The 27,101-nt window shown below is 57.5% G+C and overlaps 1 protein-coding gene across 1 annotated transcript in view; it reads right to left on the bottom strand.

Annotated features, from left to right (window-relative positions):
- Positions 1-5,852: 5,852 nt before the first annotated feature.
- VIPR2 (vasoactive intestinal peptide receptor 2) overlaps positions 5,853-27,101 on the bottom strand; it is a 34,132-nt gene continuing 12,883 nt past the window's right edge. Inside the window, exons 3-13 of the mRNA XM_059711314.1 lie at positions 25,957-26,073; positions 25,265-25,362; positions 17,862-17,959; positions 12,019-12,160; positions 11,402-11,552; positions 10,763-10,823; positions 10,290-10,359; positions 9,773-9,864; positions 8,526-8,655; positions 8,407-8,448; positions 5,853-7,245 (exon numbers count right to left, since the gene is read on the bottom strand). Coding sequence (XP_059567297.1) covers positions 7,072-7,245; positions 8,407-8,448; positions 8,526-8,655; positions 9,773-9,864; positions 10,290-10,359; positions 10,763-10,823; positions 11,402-11,552; positions 12,019-12,160; positions 17,862-17,959; positions 25,265-25,362; positions 25,957-26,073 — 1,175 coding nt within the window. The 3' untranslated portion in view covers positions 5,853-7,071. The remainder of the gene's footprint in view (positions 7,246-8,406; positions 8,449-8,525; positions 8,656-9,772; positions 9,865-10,289; positions 10,360-10,762; positions 10,824-11,401; positions 11,553-12,018; positions 12,161-17,861; positions 17,960-25,264; positions 25,363-25,956; positions 26,074-27,101) is intronic.

The raw sequence follows: 27,101 nt of genomic DNA, 5'->3' as shown, positions 1-27,101 counted from the left end.
CAATGTTGCTATCCTCCTGGCTGAAGCCCCGCAACTAAAGCAGGTTTCTGGGGTTTTGTTTAGCTTCTATATTTGTAACATAGTTGCTTAGAGTTGCAGCTCAGAGGCCGGCAGCGGCAGGCGGGGAATGTTGGAGTCCTCCGTCACTGAAGCAAGCAAGCCTCATGTTAGCTTCCAGCTGCCTGGCTGCCGGCCGCCATCTTGGCTGGCAGTTAATTTGCATATCACCCTGATTAGCCAATGGGAAGGATAGCGGTTGTACGCTAATTACCATGTTTCTCTTTTTTAGATAGGATATTGTGGAGGCCCAGGAAAAAATGTGTCTTTCAAATTCTGGGCCCGCAATATGGAGGAAACTCTATTTATACTTTTTCCAGTCCTTTGTCCCCTAAATTTGGAATGAGACTTCCGGGCGAAGGGGCCATGAGACCATATCTCAAGGCCTGGCCTGATGTCAGTACCTTCCTATCTATGTGTTTTAGGAACAGACAGCACAATATGACCTGTCTGGCCAAAGTGCCAGATATGCAGCCCAGCACAGCAGGCTCTTGGTTTTGTCCACTTTTCTGTTCCCAGAGCCCAAGGACCTTGCCTCTTCCATGGAAGGCACTTACATTTTAATTTTTATTCTTTAAAATATATCTTTATTGATTTCAGAGAGGAAGGTAAAGAGAGAGAGATAGGAACATTAATGATGAGAGAATCGTTGATCAGCTGCCTCCTACACGCCCCCTACTGGGGACCTGGGCATGCGCCCTGACCAGCAATTAAACTGTGACCTCCTGGTTCATAGTTCGCAGCTCAGCCGCTGAGCACATGGTTCGGGAACTTACATCTTAGAAAGAGAAGGAGCATCATGGGAACGAATAACACCCCTCCCCAGGGAGAATCCCTTTAACTTTTTGTGTATTTGTTTTTGGTATTTGTAATGCATTTTATATGAACAAAGGATTCTAGATACAACGTGAGTGCTTTTAAAAACTTAATCTCCTAAATATTATCTTTTATCATAAAAAATTCACAAATGTCTTTGGCCAAGCTGCTCCCCAGTAAGTGGGCGTGTTGGGGTGGAGCTGAGAGTTAGGGCTCACACCGCGCTGCCTCCTGGGACAGGTTCTGAGTGAGTGTCTCAGAGGCCACAGCATTCCTAGTCATTGCTGTGTTCACTGAGTTGCTCCCTTGAAATTCTGGACCAGCTGCATCCTGTCAGCGCCACTCCCGCCCTGGGACACGCGGCAGAACCCAGCATCACTCGCCAGGTCTTACCGAGCGCGTGGGCATCGGGAGCGAGCAGCAGTGCTGCCCGGGCGTGCGGGCGCCGCTCCCGCCTGCTGGCAGGCGTCTGCGTGCCTGTGGGCGGCGTGGCTCTCCGTGTAAGTTGCTACTTCCCGCGGAGCCGGGCGTTTCCTCATGGACGGGACCTCAGGAACACCAACTCCTTTTCTCAGTTCTCACAAATATTGTTCTACTCTCTCCGCCATTATTTAGTTTGTGGCCTTTATCGCTGTGCAGGGCGTTGAAGCGTTTGTGTGGTGAAGACCTGCCTCAACTCAGGACAGAAAGACTTACCTTCTCTCCGTAGGCCCACCCCTCCGAATATCTCTGGTTTTGGTTTTAGTGTATTTTAACTCTTCAATCCCTCTGAGATTTATATTTATCTACAATGTGAAGTACTAGCATCTGTTCATTCTTTTTTCCTTTTTGGTTTTAAGGATGAATTTTTATCATTTTCCCTCCCCATTCCAAGGAGCCTCAAGACCCTGCTGGCGATGCCAGGCACCATGAGCACCTGGCAGGGGTGGGGCCTCGTGTGGGCGACTGGGAGGCCTGGCTTCGGGGAGCACTCAGTCCCTCCTCACACTCGCAGCCCAGCCCCCAGATGGCTGGCGGGGCCTGGAGTTGGGGTCTGTGGCGATGAGCCTGAGTGAGGAGACGTCTGGCCTGAGAGGCCTGGGCCACTGACCCCAGCCAGGTCTGCCCAGGGCTCCAGTCCAGCAGCTCGGACCCTGAGGGGTGGCCCACCTCACCCTCAGTGGCTGGTTACGAGGGACCGGGGCTGGCGGGGGCGAGGGGGGGGCGTTGTGGCGGGGAAGGTGCTTCCTTTGACGTTGGCGGTGCCGAACAGAACCAGCCATGAACAGACCTGGTCAGAACAAAAGCAGAGATTCCCTGAGGGAGAAGGCAGGCACCATGCTGGTTGCTATGGCAACCACACCTCTGCGAGGAGCCCAAGCCACTTGCTGGACAAACAGGAGTCTCTTCATTTTAAATTAGTTTTTTCTCTGATAGAATTAAATACTTTCCAATGCATTTTTCAAGAAAATAAGCCCAAAGCGTAATAGTCCTGGCCTGGGGGTCAGTGGGTGTCCCTCCTTGCTTGAGCTCGCAGCGCCTCTCAGGCCCACAGCTGTGGTCTGGCCTGTGGTCAGCAAACCCAGGGTCTCCATCCGTGAACAGTGCCGGCCCGGCCGCTGCACCTGTCCTGCGGCTGCGGGCCTCTCCGTGCAAACGCCCTGCCGCCTCCAGGCCCTGCTCCCAGTGCTGGGCTGCCCGGCTGCTGAGGCGAGTGCGGCCCCAGGACCCCAGCCGCCAGAACCTGTGACCCCTCAGCCCCAGACCTTCTCCTTGAAGCCCTTCTTTCCTGGCTGATCCCGGGCCTGTCTCCTGCAAGGCCATGTGCAGCCCAAGGTTAGACGGACACACGGACAGGTAAGGAGACACAGCGAGCCCGATGTGCCAGTTGACCCATGACCCACCGCTTCGGACCCAGGCAGCGTTCCCTGTGACCCACAGAGCAAAGCCCAGCATCATAGGAACTAAGTCACTCAAGTCTTTCACTTGTGTTTTCTACTCACAGGAGGCCACTGTCTGTGGGAGACTCGCTGTCTCCTGTGCCATCTGCTAACTGCCATCCCCCCCAGGGAGGCCCCCATCCCCCTCCTCCTGCCGGGCCTCCCCACAAGCCTGGAGCGACCCACGGGCTCTGGAGGAGGGGAAGACGGTGGGACGGCGCCCCTCCTGAGGAGGTGGGCAGCCTGAGCGCCGGGAGCGCCAGCCACGCCTCCTGTGTGCGTCGGACAGACGTGCAGACTGTGCCGGACACGTCTCGGCCTCTGCAGAGCTGAGAACAGGTGGAGCCAAGGTTTTCGCTGCAGGTTGGTTCCCTGGGGGAACTTGCTCTGTCAAATTTGCAACGCTGTCCTGGCTGGGCCCAGAGGTTGGAGATCGGCTGCACACTGAAGGCTCACAGGTTTCATTTCTGGTCAAGAGCATGCACCTGGGTTGCAGGCTGATCCAGTCTGGGTTGTGGTGTGTGGCAATGTGTCTCTCACACCGCTGTTTCACTCTCTCTCTTTCTCTCTTCCTCCTTTCCACATTCTCTAAAAATCAATGGAAGCCAGTGTGGCTCAGTGGTTGAGCATTGACCTATGAACCAGGGGGTCACAGTTAGATTCCTGGTCAGGGCACATGTAGGGGTTTCAGGCTCCATCTCCAGTGGGGGGCATGCAGGGGGCAGCCAATCAGTGATTCTCTCCCATCATTGATGTTTCTCCCTCTTCCTTCTTCTCTGAAATCAATAAAAATATAGTTCAAAAAAAGTCAATAGAAAAAAATATCCTTGGGTGAGGATTAGCTGTAACAACAAAATCCCTGCAGAATTGTGAGCCACTCTGTAAGGGGACTCCTGGGTGTGACAGTTTTTACTAGTATGTCTGAGAGGATTGGAATTATGTTATTTGAAAATCACCAACCTTGCATATTTTAGAGACATAATTGTAATGATTTAAACCACAAAAGCTTGAGTTTTTGTGCTATTTCTTAGATTCAAGCAGCACAACATGTGAGAAACCCTAACCTCAAAAGGAGAGATTGGCCTGTGAGTCTCCACTGCTCTGACCACGTCACCATAGTTTATTTCCTTGTTCCTCCGGTTCCAGCTCAGAAAAGATCCCAACAATGGCTCGGTGCCCCTGCTGGGCCTGCTGTGCGGGCAGCGCTGTTTCCATGCGGGAGGCACCGCCGCCCCTCCACCCTCCTCCCCACTGTCCTTGCTGAACCTTTTCAGAAGATAAAGGAAGCGAGAGTCTTTTTCTTTCCATCTTCCCAAGGACACTTTCATATAAAAGGCGCCCTCAATCCTTTGTAACGTCCACAGCGAAGCGTGCCGGCCGGGGGCCAGTGAGGACGCACATCGCAGCCTCTCTGAGCTGCGTCCCGTTTCCCAGGAAGAGAACCTGCAGCAGGTGGGGCTCAGCTTAGAGGCTAATCCAGCCGTGGGCAAACTACGGCCCGCGGGCCGCATCCGGCCCGTTTGAAATGAATAAAACTATTGAAATAAAAGACCGTACCCTTTTATGTAATGATGCTTACTTTGAATTTATATTAGTTCACACAAACACTCCATCCATGCTTTTGTTCCGGCCCTCCGGTCCAGTTTAAGAACCCATTGTGGCCCTCGAGTCAAAAAGTTTGCCCACCCCTGGCTAATCCTTAGACCGGAGCTGGAGCGAAGGCCTTGTTGGGAGGCTCCGTCCCTCAGGGTTGCAGATGCGGCCGTGTGTGCAGGGACAGGGCGCGGTGTCAGGGTGAGGAGCCACTGCAGCCTGGGGTGGGGCACCGCCCAGAGCCCACGCTTATGCCCAGTGACGGGTCCACTTCCGGGGTTTGCTCTGTGGGAACAGGTGGGCCAACGCAAAGCAACTCAGATGTTTGTCACCAGGGCGGGCAGAGTGGGCGGGACGGGGTGCAGCCGAGTCCCTGTGGAATATTGTGCCGCTGGTACAAGCAGAGCAGCCGGTGCAGGCACGGCCCACACCATTTGTCTTAACCGAGAAAGCTGGTTGCCGAAATTTCTATACAACATGACCTAATTTCCATGAAGAAAAAGGATACGGAGAGGGACAGAGGGAGAGGTCTGCAAGGATGTCGAGGGACGCCCTGGGAACAGTGTGGTCACTCGCAGCACTTACCTGCAGAGGGAGGCGGGTGGCAGGGCGGACTCAGCGTTTCCACCCTCTCGGTAGTAACTGAGGCGTGAGCCTCTTCGGTACAATCTGTGACGTGGAGACAAAGCCACAACCACCGGCCACTCCTATGAGCAGGGCGCCAGGCTGCCCGCTCTGCCCGCCACCAGGTGCCTCCTGCTCACACAGTGCTGATCACCAGGGGCCGGAGCGAGGCTGGACCCCGCCTTCTCTCCTTATTCCCACCTGCTTTGCTCTTAGGAAAATCACAGCGGCTGGTCCATCCACTCACATCTAACCCTCTCCTGACCATTTAAGTTTTAGCAGCGGGCACTATTCAATTTGAAATGAAGCAGTTTGGTTGGGCATGGAGTTTTTTAGAAATAGATTTTTTTCTGCTTCTGGCAGAAATGAGGTTAGGGGTTATTCAAGGCATGCACACACAGAGATGTGCACACACATGCATGTGCACAGACATGCACACATGGATGTGCACATCCAGACATGCACACACACAAATGTACACACACGCATGTGCACACACGGACATGCACACACACACGGATTGCACACAGACATGCACACATACGGATGTGCGCACACACACATACATGTTCACCTGCGTCCACTCACAGGCTTGCCTTCTGTGGAGGGGTGACTACACGCAGACCGAGGATGACCGGGAGCCCGAGGGCCAGCGCCGAGCAGCCGCCCAGCAGGATGCCCTGCCAGGTGCACCAGCACGGGGGCGGCGGGGCTGCTTCCAACGGCCATGCGGGGCGCGTGCCCCCGACCTCTCCCTCCTCGTCCAAGCGCTGCCTCAGATGTGGGCGGTGGTCCGTCCCCAGTGCGAGGCCCCCGGGCTCTGAGCGGCTTCTGACACACGGACAGATATGACATCGGGTTTATTGAGCTGTTTACACAGGGCCACATACACATTTACGACGTTTTAAAACGAGACAGGGACTGATCACGCGCTCCTGTCGACTGTCTGTAAAGCGCCCTCCCGCTCCCGGGCAAGAGGCCTCGTGCGGCTCTTTGGGCCGCGGTGACGCTGAGGGAAACACTGTCAGCCGGTGACCTGGGCGCAGCCAGGCTCCAGGTAAACACCGTCCGTGACACTGGACGGCTGAGAGGGGCCCGGCTCAGGGGTGTCTGGGTGCAGCCCAGGGGCATCCTTGCTGGCCTCCCCGGCCGCTCCCGCCATCATCCCAGTCGCCGCGTGCTCACAGGTCTGGGATGCATGGGAAGGATCCACGGCCTCCATGCTAAGGGGGCCGTGTGGTAAACGGGGTGAAGACGCGCACAGCGGGCCAGGCACTTGGGCTGGGGGTGGTCGCACAGTCCTCTGCCCTCTGCCCTGTGGCCGCCGCTCCCCAGACGCGCCCCCAAGTTCACCAGGTGGGCGGACCGGCAGCCAGGGCCGCATCTGCCCGCATTGCACAGAGGTGCTCCGGACACTTCTCGCAGGAAACAATTCTCCGCTTACACAGAGAGGGCAGTCAGGCTATGTTCATGAGGAGACCAGGCTTCTCCGTGTTTCTGGTGTCGCCCGATGGCCAGGGGCCGCTGGGTGAGGGGCCTGAAGTAACGCCACGGTGTCTCTTTAGTGCTGAGGGGCCTCATCAAGCAGGACCCCTTGAGGGGGCACGCTGCTCCCTGCGGCTGTGGCCTCGAAGCAGGAGAGGGGGTCCCCCGGGCCTGCAGGGCCGCTTCAGGGAAGTCCTCGCTGGCTCCTGAGTCCGCAGCCCAGCGCAGCCCCCGGGGACCAGGTGGGGCAGGATGGGCCTGCAGGGGCCCGGCTCCCGCTGAGGACAGACATCCAGGCTGGGAAGCCTTCCACAGCGGTGGGGCCAGCACATCTCGCTCAGGGGTCACTCGGTGTCCCCTATTCTCTTTGAAAACGGGTCCATCTACACAGCCTAACGTGATGAACAAAGCCAGCTACTAGTAAATGCAGGAGTTTAACGACGATTCGATCTAAGGCCCCGTCCGGTTAGGAGGCGGCCGGTTCCACTTGGGCCGGCGCAGGGCAGGGTGCTGAGCCGGTGCTGATTTCCCCGGCGCCCGGCCCACGTGGCTGCGGCTCGCGGGCGGGCTGGCCGGGCTAGGTGACCGAGGTCTCAGTCAGCAGGAAGGACGGGGAGTGGGAGCCGCGGTGGGAGGGCAGGGTGCTCTCTGAGCCGCCCCTGGAGATGGACAGGCTGTGGAGCCGGTCGCCCCACCCCGAGGGCTGGCGTGGGCACAGGCTCTGCCACTTCCTTCTCAGCTCGCTCTGCACCTGGGGGTCCGGGCAAAGCAAGAGGAGCCAGTCAGGAGGTGCTCGGGGTGCACCCAGGCAGGGGTGCCCTCCGCAGAACACACTTCTCCCTCTGCCCCTCCTGGTGCCATCCCTCCATGTCCCTTCAGACGGACACACGGGACAGGCTCAGGGAGAGGGCGGACAGGGAAGGGGACATCGACCAGGGGCTGAGGAAAGTCCTGAGCCGCGGCTGGGAGCTGGTTTCAGGCACTGTCAGTCCATTCACAGTGGTGGACCCACCGGACCCCAGACAGCAATCTAGACGCTCAGCAAAGGCCCATGGGAGTGTGGGAGGAGCCCCAGCGAGCCTGTGTCAGGGGAGTTGGGAGAAAGAGGACAGGCTGGTGTGGAGGGGCCGGCAGGTGTGAGGGCGGAGAGAGCAGGTGACCATGGCTGGGCTCTGGGAGGCGCTGTGCTGGGCCCTCCACACCAGCAGGAGAAAGCTGGAGGCAGGGCTGGGCTGGCCAGGGGCCAGCGCCTGGGGCTGTGTGAGCGCTGCCTGCACCCCTGTCCCCCGGCAGTCGCCACCCTCTCTGAGGGGCTCAGTGCTGGGGGCTCGGCGGCTGCCTGCTCTGCCCTCTGCAGAACTGGAGAGCCCAGATGGGCCACAGCAGCAGTGAACGGAGAGGGGGGTTCAGGAGCAGGAGCTGGGGGGCCTGGCCGAAACTGTCACCCCAGTTGCTGTGGCTGGGTGGGGACTTAGGACGTGGGACTTGGCAGAAAGGTGGGGAAGTGTGGGTCCTGATGGGAGGGGAAGGGGGGGCATGGGACAGTCTGGGAAGGTGCCCGCAGCTCAGGTGTCACTAGGGAGCATGGAAATGACTGACTTTCCGGGACAGAGCAGAGGGCAGGGCCACCTGAGAGACGTGCCCTGGGCAGGCGCTTAGGGAGCAGGTGCCCTTGGTGGGTCCCCCCTGCCGCTCTGGGCTCACGGTGTCGTCGATGCTCCGTGTGGGGAGGCCACGGCCAAGAAGGAGGAGCTCAGATGGTGCAGAGGGAGGGCTCGGCCTTGGCTGTTGGGGAGGGGGTGGGGGGGCACGGGCCTGGTGCAGTCGCTGGCAGTGTCCAGGTTGGGGGGACTTTAGGGAACCCCTTACAACCCACGTGTGTGGACTGGCCCCTGAGGAGCTCAGGACTCACGTCGCTGTTGAGAAAGCAGTAGAGAACGGCCACCACCAGGCCCTGCAGGGAGAAAGGTGGTCAGCGCCTCCATCTCAGCGGGCGGCAGGACGGATGGACGCGGCCCCGCCCGCACGCACCTGGAAGGATCCCACGCACAGCTCAAACAGGAGCCGGGATCTGGAGGAGGTGCTCGCGGGCAGCACGGCGAACACCGTGTAGTGGATGCCGAAGAGCGGGATGAGCAGCAGGGTGGACTTGGCCAGCCTCCTGCAGACAGAGGGCCGAGCGGGGCCGGCTGTGACCATGGCGACACCCCTTGACCCCTCACTGTCCCACGGGGAAGCCCAGCGCCAGGTGGGCAGCAGAGAAGGAATGCCTCGGCCTGTCCACCCGGCACACCCAGTGTCTGTACACACGCTCGCAGCACTTCCCGGCGACGGCCCTGGAGGACTCCCCACGGACTCGCTGAGCCCTCACCACCTTTGTCACGACTGTTCCCCTCGCCGGCTCCAGCGGTGTGCACCCCATCGGGCTCTGCGCCCGGGTTGGAAGGAGACCAGTGAGGCCCACCCTGGCCAGCGGTGCTGCCGGGGTCCCAGCTCTCAGCTGCACGGCCAGCCCCCGCCTGACCTCAGCCGGCGGCTGGGCCCGCACTACACCAGTGGGCACTTCAGGCTCCCTCACATGTTCTCGTCAGGAATTCACAGAATCATCTTCATTGTTAAGTGTGAGGCCCGGCACTAGTGCCAGCACAGACTGTGGTCTGAGGGGGGAGGAAGGGTCTACATATGCCATTGACCAGAATGCCGTAACCACCAGAATGATCGGTCACTATGATGCCCACTGCGGCCAGCGAACCTCCCGGCCAGCCTCCCGCGGCCCCTCCCCCAGCCCCCGCTCCTGATCAGCCTCTCCTACCCCAGTCGAGGACAGGGCGGCTGGCCAACCCCCCTGCGGCCCCTCCCCCAGGCTGCTGGCCCCCCCTTGGCCCCCACACCCCATTCGGGGGCAGGGCCCACCAGCCAATCACAGGCGGCCCCTCCCCCCAGCAGGCCTGGCCCTGTTCCGCCCAATCTGGGCGAGCTGGCCAGACCCCACCCGTGCACGCGTTCATGCACTGGGCCTAGATAGACATAAAATACAAATGCAGTGTGACCACGGAGAAAAGTCAGATGGCAAAACAGGCCAGTGGGCAAACACCTCAGCGCGGGCTCTGAGGCCTCCATGCTGAGGCCCCGCCCTGGCAAGCTGTCTGGCCGGCCACACGGGACTCCGTGCCTGGAGCCCATTCTTCTGCCCCCCGCACACTGGCTTTGCCCCCTCCCTCTGGGTTTCCAGGCTGTGAGACCCTGAGGGAAGCTGGGCCCATGGAAACAAGACTCACTTATACTGTGACTGATCACTGCCTCTGACATCTGGGGACGTCAACTTCTGCAGTAAAATCCGTAAGATACTCACAAAAAGGATAAAATTGACCTGCACAAAAAGAGGCAAACGTTTGTTCTCGATTTCTCGCACCGGAGGCGGGGCTGGGGCCAGAGCCCTGCCCACCTGGAGCTGCCCCAGGTCCCGCCGGACACGGTCTGTTGTCCGCATCCTGCACTCTGACCCAGCTGCAGCCAGGCACGTAAATTAACGTGGAGACGCGAGAAGGACAAACGGAACCAGCTCCTCCTGACATGGCCTTGGTCAGGCTGTGGCCCCAGAGGCCCCCACGGGAGGATACAGGAGGCTCTCTGCTTGCCCGGGCTCTGAGGCCTCCTCCTGAGGGACGCTGAGGCCAGGACTGGCGGCGCCCCTCCTGTGAGCGGCTCTGGAAGGCCGATGGACAGCCATTTCCATGCCGCGCAGGACCGGCTGTCCCTGCCCGTGTGGCTGCTGCCTCGTGCCAGGTTACTTACGAGAATTGAGATTAGAATTGGGGTTCGGATCACCCACCAGGGGCCACTGTGCTCGTTGGTATCCCAGCAACTGCAGGAAGGAGAGAAGGAAAATGACGTCGCCGCCGGGTCTGTCCGTGGGGCCGCGAGGACACGTGCCCGGGGGACGCCCCCCCGGAGCAGCAGGACAGTGGCCCTCCCCACACACGCCACCCGGTCTGTCCGTCCCTCCTGCTGCCACAGGCCCGTGCGGGGGCACGACTGTGTGTTTAGACTCGACGTGACCTCGGGGATTCTATTTGTTTATTCTTCTCAACGTGACAGTCAGCTAATGGCGAGGTGACACCAAGGGTCACACAGGAGCCCGAGGGGTGGGTCAAGTCCCACGAAAATCCCATGACATGTGGGTCAAGGCGGGGTCAGTAAGGAGCACTGGAAGGTGGCGCCTGGTGCGAACCATCGGTGCTGCTCCCAGCGAGAGGCCCAGCACTCACCCTGTGTCTTCCAAGCAGAGCCTGGCCACGGCCCACGCCCCGGTGCATCCGGCCGGGATGCCTGCAGAAACATGCCCGTTACCCACAGCCCCTCGCTGCCTGGCCGCCCAGGACCAGGGCTGTCCACAGGAAATGAGGCAGAAACTCCTTACAAGCTCGTACGGGTTCATGCTTGTTCCTTGTTACGCACTGGCGGTCACGCCATACGTGTCTGAAAGCTGACCTTGCACGGCCTGACCCATGTGACTATGCCTGGCAAGTGTGGTGGACGGAGACGTGCCCACAGGCTGGAGGAGGGGTGCCCCTCTCTGAGTGGGTGTCCGCTGGCGTGACCGCCTTCCTGAGCCCGGTTGGGGCCAGCTTGCTAAAGGTGTGCCTCCTCGGGCCCTGTCTGGCTCCCACATCGGGTTTGCTCAGCAGTGGACGTGGCCAGCCTAACTCGGCCCTGGTTCCCCGGAGAAACGTTGGCTGCAGGGACCTCGCTGTCCTGGCAAAGCTCTTCCTCAAGTGGCCCGAGGGGCACCTCCTGGGGCAGCACAGTGTCTCCCGAGGGGACAGGAGCAGGGACCCGGAGGGCTCGTGGGCAGCTGAGGGGCGCCGGGCACGCAGGCAAGCAGCTGGTGGGCGGGGCGGCCTTACCCCACCCGATCAGGAGATAGGCCTGGAAGCGGCGGCCGGGGGAGAAGCTGGCCGCCAGGAGGGTGTGCAGGTGCAGCCCCTCCACCAGCAGCCAGTAGAAGTTGGCCATGATGCAGTACTGGAAGAACACCAGGCTCAGCTTGCAGCCCACCTGGAACGTCAGAGCAAGGAGCATGTCCCGCTCAGAGAAGCACACTCAGGCGGGCGCAGCCGCCGTGGGACACAGAGCGTCCCGTCCACGCCCCCCCCCCCCCCGCGTTCGTGTAAGGAAGCCGGACACGCAGCAGAGGCGCAGGGGCGGGTGCATCTCACAGAGAGGCCCTCGCATCCCGGCCCGGCGCACAGAGCCCCCTGGAAGGTGACACAAACACGGCAGGTGTCATGCAGTCCCCCAGCGACTGTAGCCTGAACCCTGAGCTGGGGGCATCTGTGGCCCCAGCTCCTTGCCTGCCTTCTGCCTCCTCTACCTCGTCCCATTCTCAGCCTCCCTTCTCTCTCTGTTCTTTTCCACCGTCCTCCCTTCACAAGAGACAAGCAAGTAAAGAGAAACCGGCAAACGAATGGTCCCCGACAGCTGTGAGGGCCACCTTCCCTCTGAGGCCCCCCGACGGCCTTACCCAGGAGGCCAGCTGGTCGGGGCAGTGCAGGGTGCTGGAGCCGGAGTACAGCACGTCATCCTTGACCAGCACCGAGACGGCCCTCAGGATGAAGGAGAGGAACAGGTTGAGGTGGATGTAGTTCCGGGTGCAGTGCAGCCGCCTGTGGGGAGGAGGGAGATGCTCAGACATGGATTGTGTGAATTTGCAGGAATGTTAGAGCCCCTGTGTGGGCACAGCAAGGTTGCTGAGCAGGATTAACTTGCAGAAATCAGCTCCTCCCCAAAGCAACCAGGAATGGAACCAGCCCTGGCTGGTGTGCTCAGTGGGTAGAGCGCCAGCCTGAGGACAGAGGGTCTCGGATGCGATTCTGGTCAAGGGCATGTACCTCAGTGGCAGGCAGGCTCCTCCCCGGCCCGGGCCCTGGTCGAGGCTCATGCAGGAGGCAACCAATCAATATTTCTCTGTCTTTCCCTCTCTCTGTAAATATCCTCGGGTGAGGATTTTAAAAAAAAGAATAAAAGAAATGGAATGGTATCTAACAAAATACATAAAACAAAATAAACAAATACCTACAAATGACTATCAAAAGAGAGGCAGACTTTACCTCAAATCACAAAACATTATTGAAAGAAATGAAAGAAAACTAAACAAGTAGGAGGATCTATTATTATCACAGATTGAATGACTCAAAATTATAAAGATACTAACTAGTCTATCCAAACTGATCTATAAATTCAATGCCATCAAAATGAAGCCTGCAGAGGGTTTTTAAAATGCCAACTGACAAGCTGATTTTTAAAAATTCACACCTAAGTGCAAACGGCCAAACTCTCCCTAATGAACAAGGAAGGTGACAGGCTCCCACCAGCAGGATCCCGATTCAGGTGAAGGCGCAGGAATCACAGCGTCGACGGCAGGGACGGGCGGGGAGACAAGCGGACAGCAGGGCGTCGGGCCTGCTGGTGCTGACGCAGTCACAGCCGGGCGTCAGGCCGTGTGCACTGGGCGCTCGGACACCCTGACAGGCCTCTGGAAAGACAAGCAGGACCGACCCCGCCTCCTGCCGCACACTAAACCAAACGGCAGATGGGCGATAACCTCACCATGAGACGTGAGAATAACAAAATGTCTCTTTGATAACAAAAGAACATGCCAACGATTTCTAAAACAGGACGTGGGGCACCAACCTAAAGCCAACAAAGAATTACGTCATTAAAACCAACAACTTTTCTTCCTCAAAAGACCCAGGAAGAGCGTGTAAAGCCGAACTACAGACTGGAGACAACTCCCAGCACCGCGTCGGACAGGACCTGCTGCAGGACTCCTAACAGCACGTTTATAAAGAGACACCACGAATAGCAAACGAGCCAGCACCAAACAGTGCTCACAGAAAAGATTTCCAAACACATGCTCTCATTACCACAGGGAAATGCAAATTAACACACGATTTCATGTTATGATTATAGAGCCACCTGGATGGCTAGTTTTAAAACTGATGGCGAGAGGTGGCGACAGGATGCGGCGTGAATAGAAGTCTCCCCCCAGCTGGTGGGCATGGCTGAGGCCACCACTTTGGGAAATCAGTGGGCAGGATCTAGAGAGACTGAACCTATGCATAGTCTACGACCAGTACATGTAGCATACATGTGAAGTAAGCATTGCCGTAAGTGTGTACACATATAAACACGACACATATCTTAGGTGTGCACGTGAGATGGATGGGTTCCCTGTAAGATGTGAGAGAACCCACAGACAGAGAACCCACAGTGCTCTTTGCATGACTCCAACACACGCTCGCCGAGCGACAAAGCATCACAGGCACCGGCTGAGCTGCTCCGGGCGCTGGCCTGGCCCCGGCCGCCGCAGGGTGCTCCTGGCCAGCAGCGTCCACTCTCCCTGGGCGCGCGCTCGCAGAGGCCGAGCTGCCGGGAGCCCCGCGCTCCCCGGAGGCTCCAAACTCCTGGAACCTTCGTCAGTGAAGACGCTGAGTACAGAGTGAGTTTTCTGGGTGTCTCCAGGGCAACCCGGAGGCTGCCCCTCACAGGGAGACTGCTGTGGGCCCAGCTCCCCAAGGCTGAGTCCCCACAGCGATGCGGCTGTTCCCGGGGCTTCTGGGGCGGGGGTGACGCTCGTCTCTCCAAACTGCCTCTTCTGCCTCTTCTCCTTTTCTCCTCCTGCCCACGCTCTCGCCGGTTTCTGCCCACCGAGTGGGTATGGGTTTATCGCTGTCACCGAGCATGCACACACATCCCATTTGCCGAGCTCCGTCCTTTGTCACTCATTGCCGGGAGCCGGTCCATGCTTGCTGTTTCAAAGGACCTGGCATATATGGCATACTGTTCTTAAAATGTTTGCTCACCTTCTTGGCACTATGTGTTTTAACCAAGGACACCTCTCTGAGAAAGGTTGAATCCCCAGGTAGGGATTTTCCCCTGAAGTTAGGGAGGGAATAAAACCGCTCAACTAAGTGCCAGGCGGGTAGTTAATCACTTTAACTACGAACAATCATGCTTAAGCTACATAATCTTTACTCCCTGGAATGGAGATAAGAAACGCCCTAACCTTTGGAATAGAGATTGATAGGATTGAATCAACTGGTATAAATATAGATGTAACAAGACAGCAAGACACAGAACTTAGAAGAGAGAACCTACACAGAACCTACAGACAGAAGAACTTCGCTGGAGAGAACATGGCAAAAGATCCTGAACTGAACCTGACTACAGAAATTGGCAAGAGAACCTGACTAGAACCTGGTGACTGAACCTGGCTGGAGAACCTAGCTGGAGAACCCAGCCACAGAACCTGGCTATGATGATCACCTGAACACTGCCTCCGTGTCATTCCTTCTTCGCCGACTCCGTCTACACCTTTGGGGACCCCTGGATCTGCTGGGGCTGGACCCCGGCACCCATCACTCATCTAAACATGTCACCTCTGAGTTCGGATCTACGGATGGACCCCGGTGTGGCTCAGCCGCTGAGCATCTACCTAAGAACCAGGAGGTCACTGTTTGATTCCCAGGCGGGGCACATGCCCGGTTGCGGGCTCGATCCCCAGTGGGGGGCGTGCAGGAGGCAGCCGATCAGGGATTCTCTCATCACTGATGCTTCTATCTCTCTCCTCCTTCCTCTCTGAAATCAATAAAAACATATTAAAAACAACACACACGAGAGCAAAGTGTGGCTTCCAGATAAGCCGGCTGCGCCCTGTTCCTCCGTGACGCTGGAGCGGACTGGGAGACCACGCCCACCACGGGCACATGGCCTCCTCCGCTAGCGGGCCACCGGGCACTGGGCGCACTCGGCTGTGGAGGCCGTGAGGACTGCATTGCAAACACCTGTAAACGGCGTGCAGGACATACCGGCGGTCGCGGCTGTTACCGTGGGCCGGTGGGGATCAGAGCTGTCAAGTCAAATGCCTGGACCACAGGACACGTTCAGGGCAGCCGCTGCCGTGACCCCAGCGAGGGCCAGGCCTGTGCTTGCACCCACGCCTACAAGGCACCTGGGAAGTGGCCCCCTTTCTCTCTGCATAAAACCAGGAGGTGGTAGGTTGATGTGTGTGGGGCTATGATAGAAAGTACAGAATTCTCTTTCTGGGACTTTAGAATCCCCTCTCCCACAGCTGTCCAGGGAAGTGGCTCCGATCCATCCGGCAGATGGAGGCAGGGAGGGAACAGCATTTCCGTGCCCAGGCCAGGGCAGAGGCGAAGTCTGCTCAGCCCTGGGAGCCGTTTCTAGCCGTCGTGGCCCTGTCAGCAGCAGAGGACGCCGCGGCTCGCGTCTGTGTAGCCAAGAGGTCTCACAGCAGGGACTGCCGATGGCCATGTACAGAGGGCTGATCATAGCATAAAGCCGCTTCCAGCCTCTGAAAGAGTCACTTCCGTGTTTCTGATAACTCCCAAACACTGGGAGTCTGGCTCAGTAAGCACCCCGCACAGGCCAATCTGAATGCAACCGCAGACGACGAAAACATGGGGTTGTTCAGCTCTTGGAAAATAAGGGGAAATATTTATTTTCAAAAATATATATTTATCGATTTTTTTACAGAGAGGAAGGGAGAGGGATAGAGAGAAACATCGATGAGAGAGAAACATCGATCAGCTGCCTCCTGCACACTCCCTACTGGGGATGTGCCCACAACCAAGGTATGTGCCCTTGACCGGATCGAACCTGGGACCCTTCGGTCTGCAGGCTGACGCTCTATCCACTGAGCCAAACCGGTTAGGGCAGAAATATTTCTTTCTAGTTTGTTACCCTGAGTCAGCTTCCCTTCCTAACATTTCCCGTTTTTATGCTGAAAAATTTGAAGATATGCACCCTATGTTCACAGCAGCACCATTTACAATCCCTAAGGTCTGGAAGCAGCCCACGTGCCCAGCAGCAGACGAATGGATAAAATAGTTGTGGTACATCCACACCATGGAATGCGCTGCTGCTGGGAAAAAGAAAGAACCCTTACCGTTTGCAACAGCACGGAGGGACCTGGAGAGCATTATGCTGAGTCAGAGAAAGACAAGTGTCACATGATCTCACTCACATGTGGAATCTAATGAACAAAAGAAACTGATGAACAAAAATGGACCCAGAGACATGGAAGCATGGAACAGATCGAACCTCAGAGGGAAGGCGGGGGAGGGTGGGTGGGAAGAGATCAACCAATGAGCTCGTACGCTCGTACGCGTAACCCGTGGACACAGACAAGACAATGGGGTGGTGAGGGCCTGGGAGGAACGGCTGGAAGAGGTCCATGGGAGGACAAAGGGGACGTATGTAATACATTCAACAATGAAGATTTAAAAATGTATCCATATATGTAGTAAAACATAGACGATAGTACACAAAGGCTCATGTGGACCAGCCTTTTTTTTTTTAAAAAAAGAACTAGAATATGATAGATGTTGCTCACATTTTTCAAAGTACATGTTTTTTTCTGAGAATTACCAGCCACCTGATATAGGTGAGAGGCCTGAAAAATGGTAAGTACCATTTATTGCCATTTCCTGATGCCACAGCTCTATTCTTCATTCACTTATTTAACTGGCGAGCATAGATCTGCTCAAGTGTGTGAGGTTCTAAAGACGTTCCACCTGTTATATCATGTATTCATCTTAATATGTGAACTATATCTCAGCAAAAAGTCATCAGATATGTGACGATCGAAACCCTGTTAAAATAAGCTCAGTATCATTCCTTCTGCTTCATGCCAATGAAGCCTGACATGGTCTGATCCTAAATACATTTAGTAGCGTTTTCTAGACAGAAGCATCTGTTGTAGGACCAAAGTCCCTACCCTACACCCTGGCAAACAACATATGCCATTCGCTACTGACAAGGCTGCAGAGGTTTAGATGGCGCCACACTACATGGAAAACACAGGCCAAATGTAGAGAGCCTGCCACATGCCATGTGGGTTCCACTGGAACCCATGCTTACAGATGCACAGAGAGGTTGAGTAATGTGCCAAAGGTCACACACCTGCTGAGACGGACCCAGGATTTGAACCCAGGCAATCTGGACCCACCTTTTTATTCTCAAACACATTACAGTGTCTGTCAGTGGAACACTGACGGCCCAATGGCAAGTGCTGCTTCTGTGTTTTGCAGCATTTGCACAGCCGCTGTATTTGGTAATAATGCCGGAAGTGAGCCCTCACCCAAGGCCGGTGGAAGGAGTGCAGGAGAGTGAAATAAAACCGTAAACGCTGGCATGGCCTTTCACGCCGGCACGGCGGGCGCTGCCGGGGCTCAGCGCAGAGTGCTCTGGCCGTGGCCTCCTCTCCTCCCCAGATGGGCTCAGCTGTCATGCACGGACAACCCCATCTCCTATCCTGCAGAATCGCTCATTTGTGCTACTTACCTGAAGAGGCAAAGGATCACGCTTCCTGTAGTAAGGGAAGCCAGAGAGACGCTGTAGCCCAGGGTGTAGGTGGCCTTCACCAGAGCATAGAACGTGATCTACAAAGACAGAACGCATCTGTGAGCGGGGCCGGGCAGCTCCCAGCCAAGGACGGCGCTCGCCCAGGAACTGCTCTCGGCTGCCGACGGCCTGAGCCGCCCTCCTCCCAACCACCTCCATCCCACCCCAAGGTGACACTTCCTCTTCCAACACCACCTTTCCCTTAAGTTCACGGTGGGTGACTTGGGAGGGTTCTGCAAAGCAGGTCTGTCCGAAGGGACAGCAAGGGGTGTGCAGGGCATTCCAGGAGACCCCAGGCTGGGGCCCCGGCCCAGCCCTGTCCCCACAGGGTCTGCACTCCAGAGTAACACCTGCTGTGCTTTCAATGTTTCTTTCAACAAGAAAATGTTCAGCTCCAAGTGAACATTTTAATCTCATGAATATACGAGCGCTCCGATGACCACAGGGTTCTGAAATGCCATGACTCATACCAAAGACAGAGAGGAGAATCCAGCAGTAAAAGGCGGGGGCGTGGCTGAACCCCACATTCTTCCCCAAGCCCACCCGCCTGGCAGCAACGACCCATTTACAATTTCCAATCAGAAACCAGGGAGGAAGAGAATGTTCCTACTTCTATGTTCTGTAGTATGTGTGTGAGTGTGATTGTGTGTGAGTTTGTGTGAGCATGTGATTGTGTGAGCATGTGTGTGTGTGTGTTAGCATGTGTGTGAGTGTGAGCATGTGGGTGAGTGTGAGTGTGTGTGAGCATGTGACTATGTGTGCACATGTCAGTGTGACTATGGTGTGTGAGCATATGAAGGTGAGTGATTGTGTGTGTGACTGAGTGTGATTGTGAGCGTGTGAGTGCGTGTGTATGTGGGTGAGTGTGAATGTGCATGCGATTGTGTGTATGTGTGTGAGTGATTGTGATTGTGTGAATTTGTGTGTTTGTGAGTGCGCATGTGTGTGAGTGGGTGAGTGTGAGTGTGCATGAGTGTGACTGTGTGTGAGTGCGTGAGGGGGGGTGAGTTTGAGTGTGGATGTGAATTGATTGTGAGTTTGTGTGAGCACAAGTGTGTGGGTGTGAATGTGCATTAGAGTGATGGTGTGTGTGCATGTGTGTGTGACGGTGTGTGTGTGTGTGAATGTATATATGAGTGTGTGGGTGTGAGTGTGCATGTGTGTGTGCTTGTCAGTGTGTGTCTGTGTAAGCATGTTTTTGAGCGTGTGAGTGCATGAGTGGGTGTGTGAATGTGCATGTGTGTGCTTGTGAGTGTGTAAGTTTGAGCGTGTTTTTGTGTGAGCATGAGTATGTGTGATTGTGTTTGTGTGTAAGTTTGTGTGAGTGTGCATGTCTGTGAGTGTGTCTGAGCATGTGACTATGTGAGCATGTGTATGTGTGTGTGTGTGAGCATGTGGGTGAGTGTGTGTGAGTGTGACTGTGTGTGAGCGTGTGTGTGAGTGTGTGTGTGACTGTGTGGGTTTGTGTGTGAGCGTGTGGGTGTGTGAGTGTGACTGTGTGTGTGTGAGCATGTGGGTGAGTGTGACTGGGTGAGTGTGTGTGAGCGTGTGGGTGAGTGTGTGAGTGTGACTGTGTGTGAGCGTGTGGGTGTGTGTGTGACTGTGGGTGAGTGTGAGCGTGTGGGTGAGTGTGACTGTGTGGGTGAGCGTGTGTGTGAGCGTGTGGGTGAGTGTGACTGTGTGGGTGAGTGTGTGTGTGAGCATGTGGGTGTGTGTGACTGTGTGTGTGACTGTGTGTGTGTGAGCGTGTGTGTGTGACTGTGTGTGTGAGTGTGTGGGTGTGTGAGTGTGACTGTGTGTGAGCGTGTGTGACTGTGTGTGTGACTGTGTGTGTGTGAGCATGTGTGTGTGTGTGTGACTGTGGGTGAGCGTGTGTGTGAGCGTGTGTGTGTGGGTGTGTGTGTGACTGTGGGTGAGTGTGTGTGTGTGTGTGTGAGCGTGTGTGTGTGGGTGGGTGAGTGTGTGTGTGAGCGTGTGTGTGTGTGTGACTGGGTGTGTGTGTGTGTGACTGGGTGTGTGTGTGTGAGCATGTGGGTGTGTGAGTGTGACTGTGTGTGTGTGTGAGCGTGTGTGTGGGTGTGTGTGTGACTGTGTGTGTGTGAGCGTGTGGGTGTGTGTGTGACTGTGTGTGTGTGTGTGAGCGTGTGGGTATGTGAGTGTGACTGTGTGGGTGAGGGTGTGAACATATGTGTGCTCTCCTCTCCCTTACTTTTCCCGGGATTCGGTCCTGGCAGAGAAGAGAGGCTGTGGGAGCCATAGGAGGTGCCTTCCCTCCCAGGTGACAGGTGGGGGAGCTGTCAGTCTTTGACGTCCTGGCTGCACTGCTTCCCAGCTTTGTCTCAGGAGAAAAGCAGATGACGGGCGAGGGTTCGGAAAATGTCCTTAAAATTCTAATTTAGGTTTTTGTCCATTTTCCCTTTTATTTTCTAACTGAGGGGTTGTGACTAGCAGCTGCTTTCCAGCACTACACCCGTGATATGAGTTCAGTGAAATAAAATCTTTCAATCCTTTCAAAAGCATAGAAAACAAAATGCGGACAGCACGCAGGCTACCGGCAGCAGCCCACCGCCCTGCTGGTGGCGGGCAGGCGCCCCTCAGGCCCAGGCCCCGCCCTGGCGCTCTGTCTGCTGCATCTTCGTGGAGCTCGCTTTGCCCTCCCTCAGCCCCACGTTTTCAAACCTGCGCCCCCAGTTCTGCAAACGCTGGCGAAGCAGGGAGGCAGGAGCGAGCCGTGCCCCGCGGGAAGGGACCAGCTCCGCGGCCTCAGAGAGAGCGAGTCCGGCGAGTCTCAGGCCTTTGAGGTGAGACAGGCAACAGCGGCACGCGCCCTTCTTCTCGGAGGGTCCCCGAGAGTCGGGGCTGCCTTGGTGAAGAGGAAAGACTCGGACACCAGGAGCTGAGCAGCGTGAGCCGGGCCTGGCTCGCAGGGCTCCGCCGGCTCCCTCCCCGACGAGGCGCGGCCCTGCCTGGGGACAAGGCCGCCCTTCTGCGTTCTGGTTCCTACAGGCGGCACATGTGTCGGGTGGCGGCTGCTGCCTGCTCTCCGCAGACACAACTGTCCAAGGACACGGCCTCTGAACTATCCAGGCCCCGTCGTCCCCAAGCAGGTGACACCCCAACACCCATTGTTTTCTCCTCCACTGAACAGATCGAGGCGTCTCCTCTTCTCAAACCTGCAGCACAAATTCTGGCCCAAAACAGCCGCCAGATCAGAACCAAGCCCGGAGCAGGAGGCGCCAGGCCTCGGGTCCCAGGCCCCAACACGCGCTGGGGAGAGTGCGAGTGGCCGCGGGCTCTCAGCCAGGGCTCTTGGGCTCGACGCCCCATAACCTGTGACTTCATTTGCCAAGCTGAGCAAACATTTACTTTTATGCTTAATTCTCTATTTTTAATGTGCTCCTTTTCCTAAAGCCAGGCCTCACTTTAAGCTCAGGCCACACGGACACCGGAGGGCTCAGGGGAGGTTGTGAACGTGCGGAAAGGGTGTGGGCCTGACGGCGCCCGTGGGCTCCCCGCGTCCGGGCTCCTGGCGGGTCCTCGTCTCGGCGCCGCGTTGCCAGGCAGACGCTCTCAGAGCTCCATGTGTGAGACTTTGACTCGATGCGTGTCCCTAGGACAGCCGTGGGCAAACTACGGCCCGCAGGCCGGATCCGGCCCGTTTGAAATGAATAAAACTAAAAAAAAAAAAGACCGTACCCCTTTATGTAATGATGTTTACTTTGAATTTATATTAGTTCACACAAACATTCCATCCACGCTTTTGTTCCGGCCCTCCGGTCCAGTTTAAGAACCCATTGTGGCCCTCGAGTCAAAAAGTTTGCCCACCCCTGCCCTAGGACCACACCCAGGTGGGGGAGCGGGGAAGGGCTGCTTCCTTCCTCAGCCCTCCCGGCTGCAGGGGCGCCTGCGATGGGCTCCCGGTCCCCTCATGCTGCCAGCCCCCACGGAGGCCCTTCTGACCCCACACTGAGTCCCCGTCCAGTCCCCATCATGGACTCTGCATGAGCCTACGTCCTGCCCGGGGGCGCCCTCCCCCGAGACGCGGCAGCGGCCAGCACTCTCCAGCCCTGGAGTGACTGTCACAGCCCTTCTCCCCTGAAGGTCCAGGTTTGCCTCCGTCTGGTCTGCACCTCGAGGGCCCAGCCTTCGGCTCCCCCGACGCCACCCCGAAAAGTGTGGGGCTCCCCCAGAGCTGGGCTCAGCTTTGGCTCCCATGCCTCCAGCCAAGGAGGGGAGCCTGGGTCCAAGTGGGGCGCTGTTGGCTGTGCCCTCAGGTTCCCTCACAGTGGCTGAGCTCCTGGGCCTCCCTGCAGCCTCTCAGCACGCGCTCCGTGCGCAGTCCCGCCTGGCAAGGCTGAGCTCTGGTTCGGGCCTCCATCTCCCTCCTGGGCGAGCACCTTCCATGGGACTCCTGCCCCCCCATCCTGGGCGCGGCGAGTCTCTCCAGCTGAGGAAGACCCCTTCCTCCAGGCGAGTCCAGGGCGTCTTTGTTCTGGCTCCACTGAAATCAGACTAGCGTGGCTCACGATGGCGCCTCACGAATCTTCTGAACTGTTTCTCGCGTGCTGGCCAGGTCTCCGCCTGGACCTGACGGCTGTTTCCGGTGGGGCCAGGCTGTGCGGCGCGGGCAGCGGGCAGTGTGAACACTGGCTCTGTGCAGGCCGGTCCTCGCGGACACCACCTCCATCCCATCCGAGTCACCTGCCCGGCCTTGTCCTGTCCACCCCCGGTCCCTGCTCCCTCCCGGCCACCCCGCCCGGAGGAGCCGCGCATGAGGACAGCGCTCACGTGGCCCTCAGCACGCGGCCGGCCATTCCTCTGCCTTCACCGTGAAGCGAAGCAGAGACACTGCCGGAGCCAAGGCTGAGCTAGCTCGGCAACCGCAAGAAGCCACGTGAGGTCCGAGGACACTCCAGCCCGCCCTCTCCCGCCTCCCGCGCAGGCCAGGCGGCTGGGCCCCGGCGGGCGCGTCCCGGAGGGCCCCGTGGGGACACAGAGCACAGGTGCGGGTGGTGTGCTCCAGGTCAGGGAGGGGCCTTCCGGAGGGACAGCGGCGGTGAGCGGGAGTCACGGCAGTGTCTGGAAGCTGCGGGGAGCAAGCGGCCGTATTTTTAGGGTTATGGCATCATATGGAAGAAATGTGTCCGCCTGATGCCTGGGTCGGCTGGAATGCCAGACAGCTCTCAGCTAAATTTAGCAGATGTGTTCCTCAGTCAAGATCCGTGGCAACTCACACACACTGCAGAGCCTCCGGGAGCACCGCCTGGCACGCCCGCAGAGGCGCCCGCGTGCTGTGGGCCTGCTGTCCCTGGGGGCTTTCGGGGATGCTGTTTTGTTTCCCGTGAACTTCATTAACACAACAAAGACTGCACATGAAACACCCAGGGCAGAGCTTGGCTGTGTGTGAGCAGGAAACCTAACTGAAATCCCGGGTCTGGGAAGAAGTGAGGGGCGAGGTGAGGGGACTGCGAGCCGGCGGCACGGACAGGCCCGCCCCTGCCCCGATCGGCCTGGCCCCGGGGCGAACGCGCCTCACAGATTTCACATTTGAAATAATGCCCCAAACAACCATGTATTCAAAGTATTCATGGAAGCTGCTTCAGGAAGAAAAATCAATCGTTTTGGTTTGGGGCCGTTGTTTTCTCCACTTTCATACATTAAACTGTTTTGACTTTCCAATCTGTTAGGGACTGTGTGTTTATGAAATTTGCAGAATCTATGAAATGTTTAAGAAGAAAACAGCTCTTCAAACTGGATGGGGTGCATCAGCTGGACGCTCTGGCTTCACGAGGCAGGGCCTCAGGAGCCCCATTGTTTTACAGACAGTCTTGCTGGGGGCGCCCTCACAGTGGGACCTGGGGGAGACCGAGGCGGAGGCTGGTATTGCAGAAGGAAGCCACCCTGCACGCCGGTGCTGGTGCTAGGAGGCCGGCAGATGGGTGGGAAGAGCGAAGGCCACAGGACCGCAGGAAGGCTACTGTGCTCCCCCTCCTGCCTCCCTGACCTGTGACCTGTGACCTGTGACCTGTGCTACCCCTCCTCGCCTCCCTGACCTGTGACCTGTGCTCCCCCTCCTCGCCTCCCTGACCTGTGACCTGTGCTCCCCCTCCTCGCCTCCCTGACCTGTGACCTGTGCTCCCCCTCCTCGCCTCCCTGACCTGTGACCTGTGACCTGTGCTCCCCCTCCTCACCTCCCTGACCTGTGACCTGTGCTCCCCCTCCTTGCCTCCCTGACCTGTGACCTGGGCTCCCACCTCCTGGCCCCCGAACCTGTGCAGCCCTGTGGTGCTTGCAGAGGGGACGGGCCATGATGCAGCCGCCAAGCGGACGGACAGACTCAGCCTCCAGGTGACAGAGATGCCACGGGGGGATCTGTCTCCATGCCACTCAGGGCTCCCACCACCCACATGAGGAGGAGGGTAACCCGGCAGAGAAACCCCACGGCTGAGAGGATGCTTGCCAGGAGCCGGTCCATCCTTGCTGTTTCAAGGGACCTGGCATATATGGCATACTGTTCTTAATATGTTTGCTCACCTTCTTGGCACTATGTGTTTTAACCAAGGTCTCCTCTCTGAGAAAGGTTGTTTCCCCAGGTAGGGATTTTCCCCTGAAGTTAGGGAGGGAATAAAACCCCTTAACTAAGTGCCAGGCGGGTAATTAATCACTTTAACTACAAACAATCATGCTTAAGTTCCATAATCTTTACTCCCTGGAATGGAGATAAGAAACGCCCTAACCTTTGGAATAGAGATTGATAGGATTGGAATCAACTGGTATAAATACAGATGTAACAAGACAACAGGACACAGAACCTAGACACAGAACCTAGACACAGAAGAACTTCGCTGGAGAGAACATGGCAAAAGATCCTGGACAGAAACTGGCCACAGAACCTAGAGACAGAACCTAGCGAGAGAACCTGGCTGAAGAACCTAGAGACAGAACCTGGCTACAGAACCTGGATAGAACATGGCAAGAGAACCTGACTAGAACCTGGTGACTGAACCTGGCTGGAGATCCTAACCAGAACTTCGCTGGAGATCCAGACCAGAACTTGGCTGGAGATCCTGGCTAGGCTGCTGATCAACTGAACGCTGTCTCCGTGTCCTTCCTTCTTCGCCGACTCCGTCCACACCGTTGGGGACCCCTGGACCTGCTGGGGTTGGACCCCAGCAGATGCTCTGGGGCTCATCTCAGGCAGGTGGAGCCGCCCAGCACGGCCGCCAGTGGAGAGAACTGCCTCTCCTGCCCCCGCCCACGGGTGACTTGTGGTCCTGCCCAGGAGAGGCAGCGCTGCCGGGCGAGGAGAGGGTCCCTCAGCGGCAGCGGGGCCTCGGCCTCACCTGGCTCCTGTCCTCGGGGTCACGGTAGCCGCACGCGTCCATGAAGTCTGGGAAGGTCTGTGACCACCCCGTGCTTGTGCAGTTCTTGCTGATGTTCCCTGGAAGGTAGAGTGCCGGCGTCCGAACCGCCCCCCCCCCCCCCACACACACACTGTACAGGCGCCAGCGGTCTGTTCTCGGGTCTATACCCTGAACACCTGCCCAGGACGAGAGCAGGTTCCCACAGCCTCCCAACTCCAGGGCTCTTCTCTTGTCTATGTCTCCAGACAGATTTCTTCATGTTACTAAAATCTGGGCCGTTTAAGATGAGGCCAAACCAAACCCCCTTCCGGGGAGCAGCCCAGAGGCCCTGCAGCGAGGAAGCCTGGAGGCACCTTTCCAGGTGCTGGAGACTCAGAGGGAAGCAGGTGCTCAGAGTCTCAGAGCCCGTTCAGGGCCGAGGCCGCTGCCGTCCAGCCCCACGCCCCGCGCCTCCCTCCCTCCCTCCCTCCAGGGTCATGGCCAAGGTTACTGCACTCCCCTGCCTGCCCCACGCCCACTCCAGGACTCCGGTCTGCGGGCCTGGCGCCTCCCCCTAAGGCTGCTCTGAGGGGAGACCCAGCCGGAAGCTCTCCTTCTGTGCCTGAACCCAGGGGCCGCAGGGAAGGCGAAGCCGACCGCCAGGCGCCCCTCGGACACGCACGGCCAAGTACCTGGTTTTCCGTGGAGGCTGCTGAACACCTTGAACACCGTGGGGCAGGGCACCGTGACGGTCTCGCCGATGTCTGCGGGGCGCCAGCACGTGAGGTTGTCCCAGACTCCGCTGCAGGCTGCAGGGCAGGGGTGAGGGGCAGGGGCACAGTGGCCCCAGAGGGTGGGGCAAACAGAAAGCCCGTTCATTAGATAATTATCTTGCAAATTATTTTTCTGTGAAATAAACATGCACCAACGGTATTACTGAGAACAGCCATAGCTGTGTGCTCCTTCTCATTGGCTTTGCAAAACCACTGGGTCTGTGGTAGGAAGTCCCGAGTGAGCCAGCCGCACAGTCCTTCTGAGCGTCAATAGAATTAGTAAATGTTTCCTGCTGATGTGATCAAATGGGCATCTCTGTGTCTCAGGTTTGAGGGCTCAGGGTCCCCTGGGCCTGTTCTGTCACCAAGATGTCAGGCCACTTTTAAGAGCAAATGCCCCAGTACCCCTCCACCCAGAGCCACAAGCAGAGTTTCGGGGTGGGGGGGATGGAGGGGGCGCAGAGGTGCCCGGAGCCTCACCACTACAGCGCCCCTCCCAGAGCCCCCGCCTGCAAACAGCAGGGCTGACGAGGAGCTCCCTCCTATGCAGGACCTGGTGCGGCCGGTCACCTGCGGGCACTTACTCGAAAACACCCGGCAACCCCAATACTTCCGTCCAGGTGACCACGGCCAGGCCCCTGACCAAAGCCAGGAGTACAGTCCCAAGAGGAGCCCAGTTGCTGAGTTGTGATAAACCACAGGCAACATTTCAAACCCTCTCTCCACAGAAACCCTCTCCACAAACAGCCCTCCCAGCCGCCCCTCCCCAGTGGGGAGGCCGCTGGGGAAGTGACCCTGGCTCGCCCCGGTGCAGGGCGCCTGGTCCCAGCTCTGGGAGGGACCCGTCTTTGGGCCGTTAGGACATGTTATATGCCATGTACACATCGAAGTTTTACAAAACAGGGCATTGTATGTACCAACCTCTTTCTTGCTCCTGCTTCACAGTGAGTCACACGTGTTTTCATGCTGTGCACCTTCATGTTTAAAGCCTTCCTGATATTCCATGGTGTGGATTCAGCACAATCACCCCCATTTCCAAGCCACCAACACCCAGAATATTTGTG

Source organism: Myotis daubentonii, chromosome 10, assembly GCF_963259705.1.
Source record: "Myotis daubentonii chromosome 10, mMyoDau2.1, whole genome shotgun sequence".
NCBI lineage: Eukaryota > Metazoa > Chordata > Mammalia > Chiroptera > Vespertilionidae > Myotis > Myotis daubentonii.
Note: the sequence above shows the minus strand (reverse complement) of the source record. Positions and strands in the feature narration are given on the sequence as shown.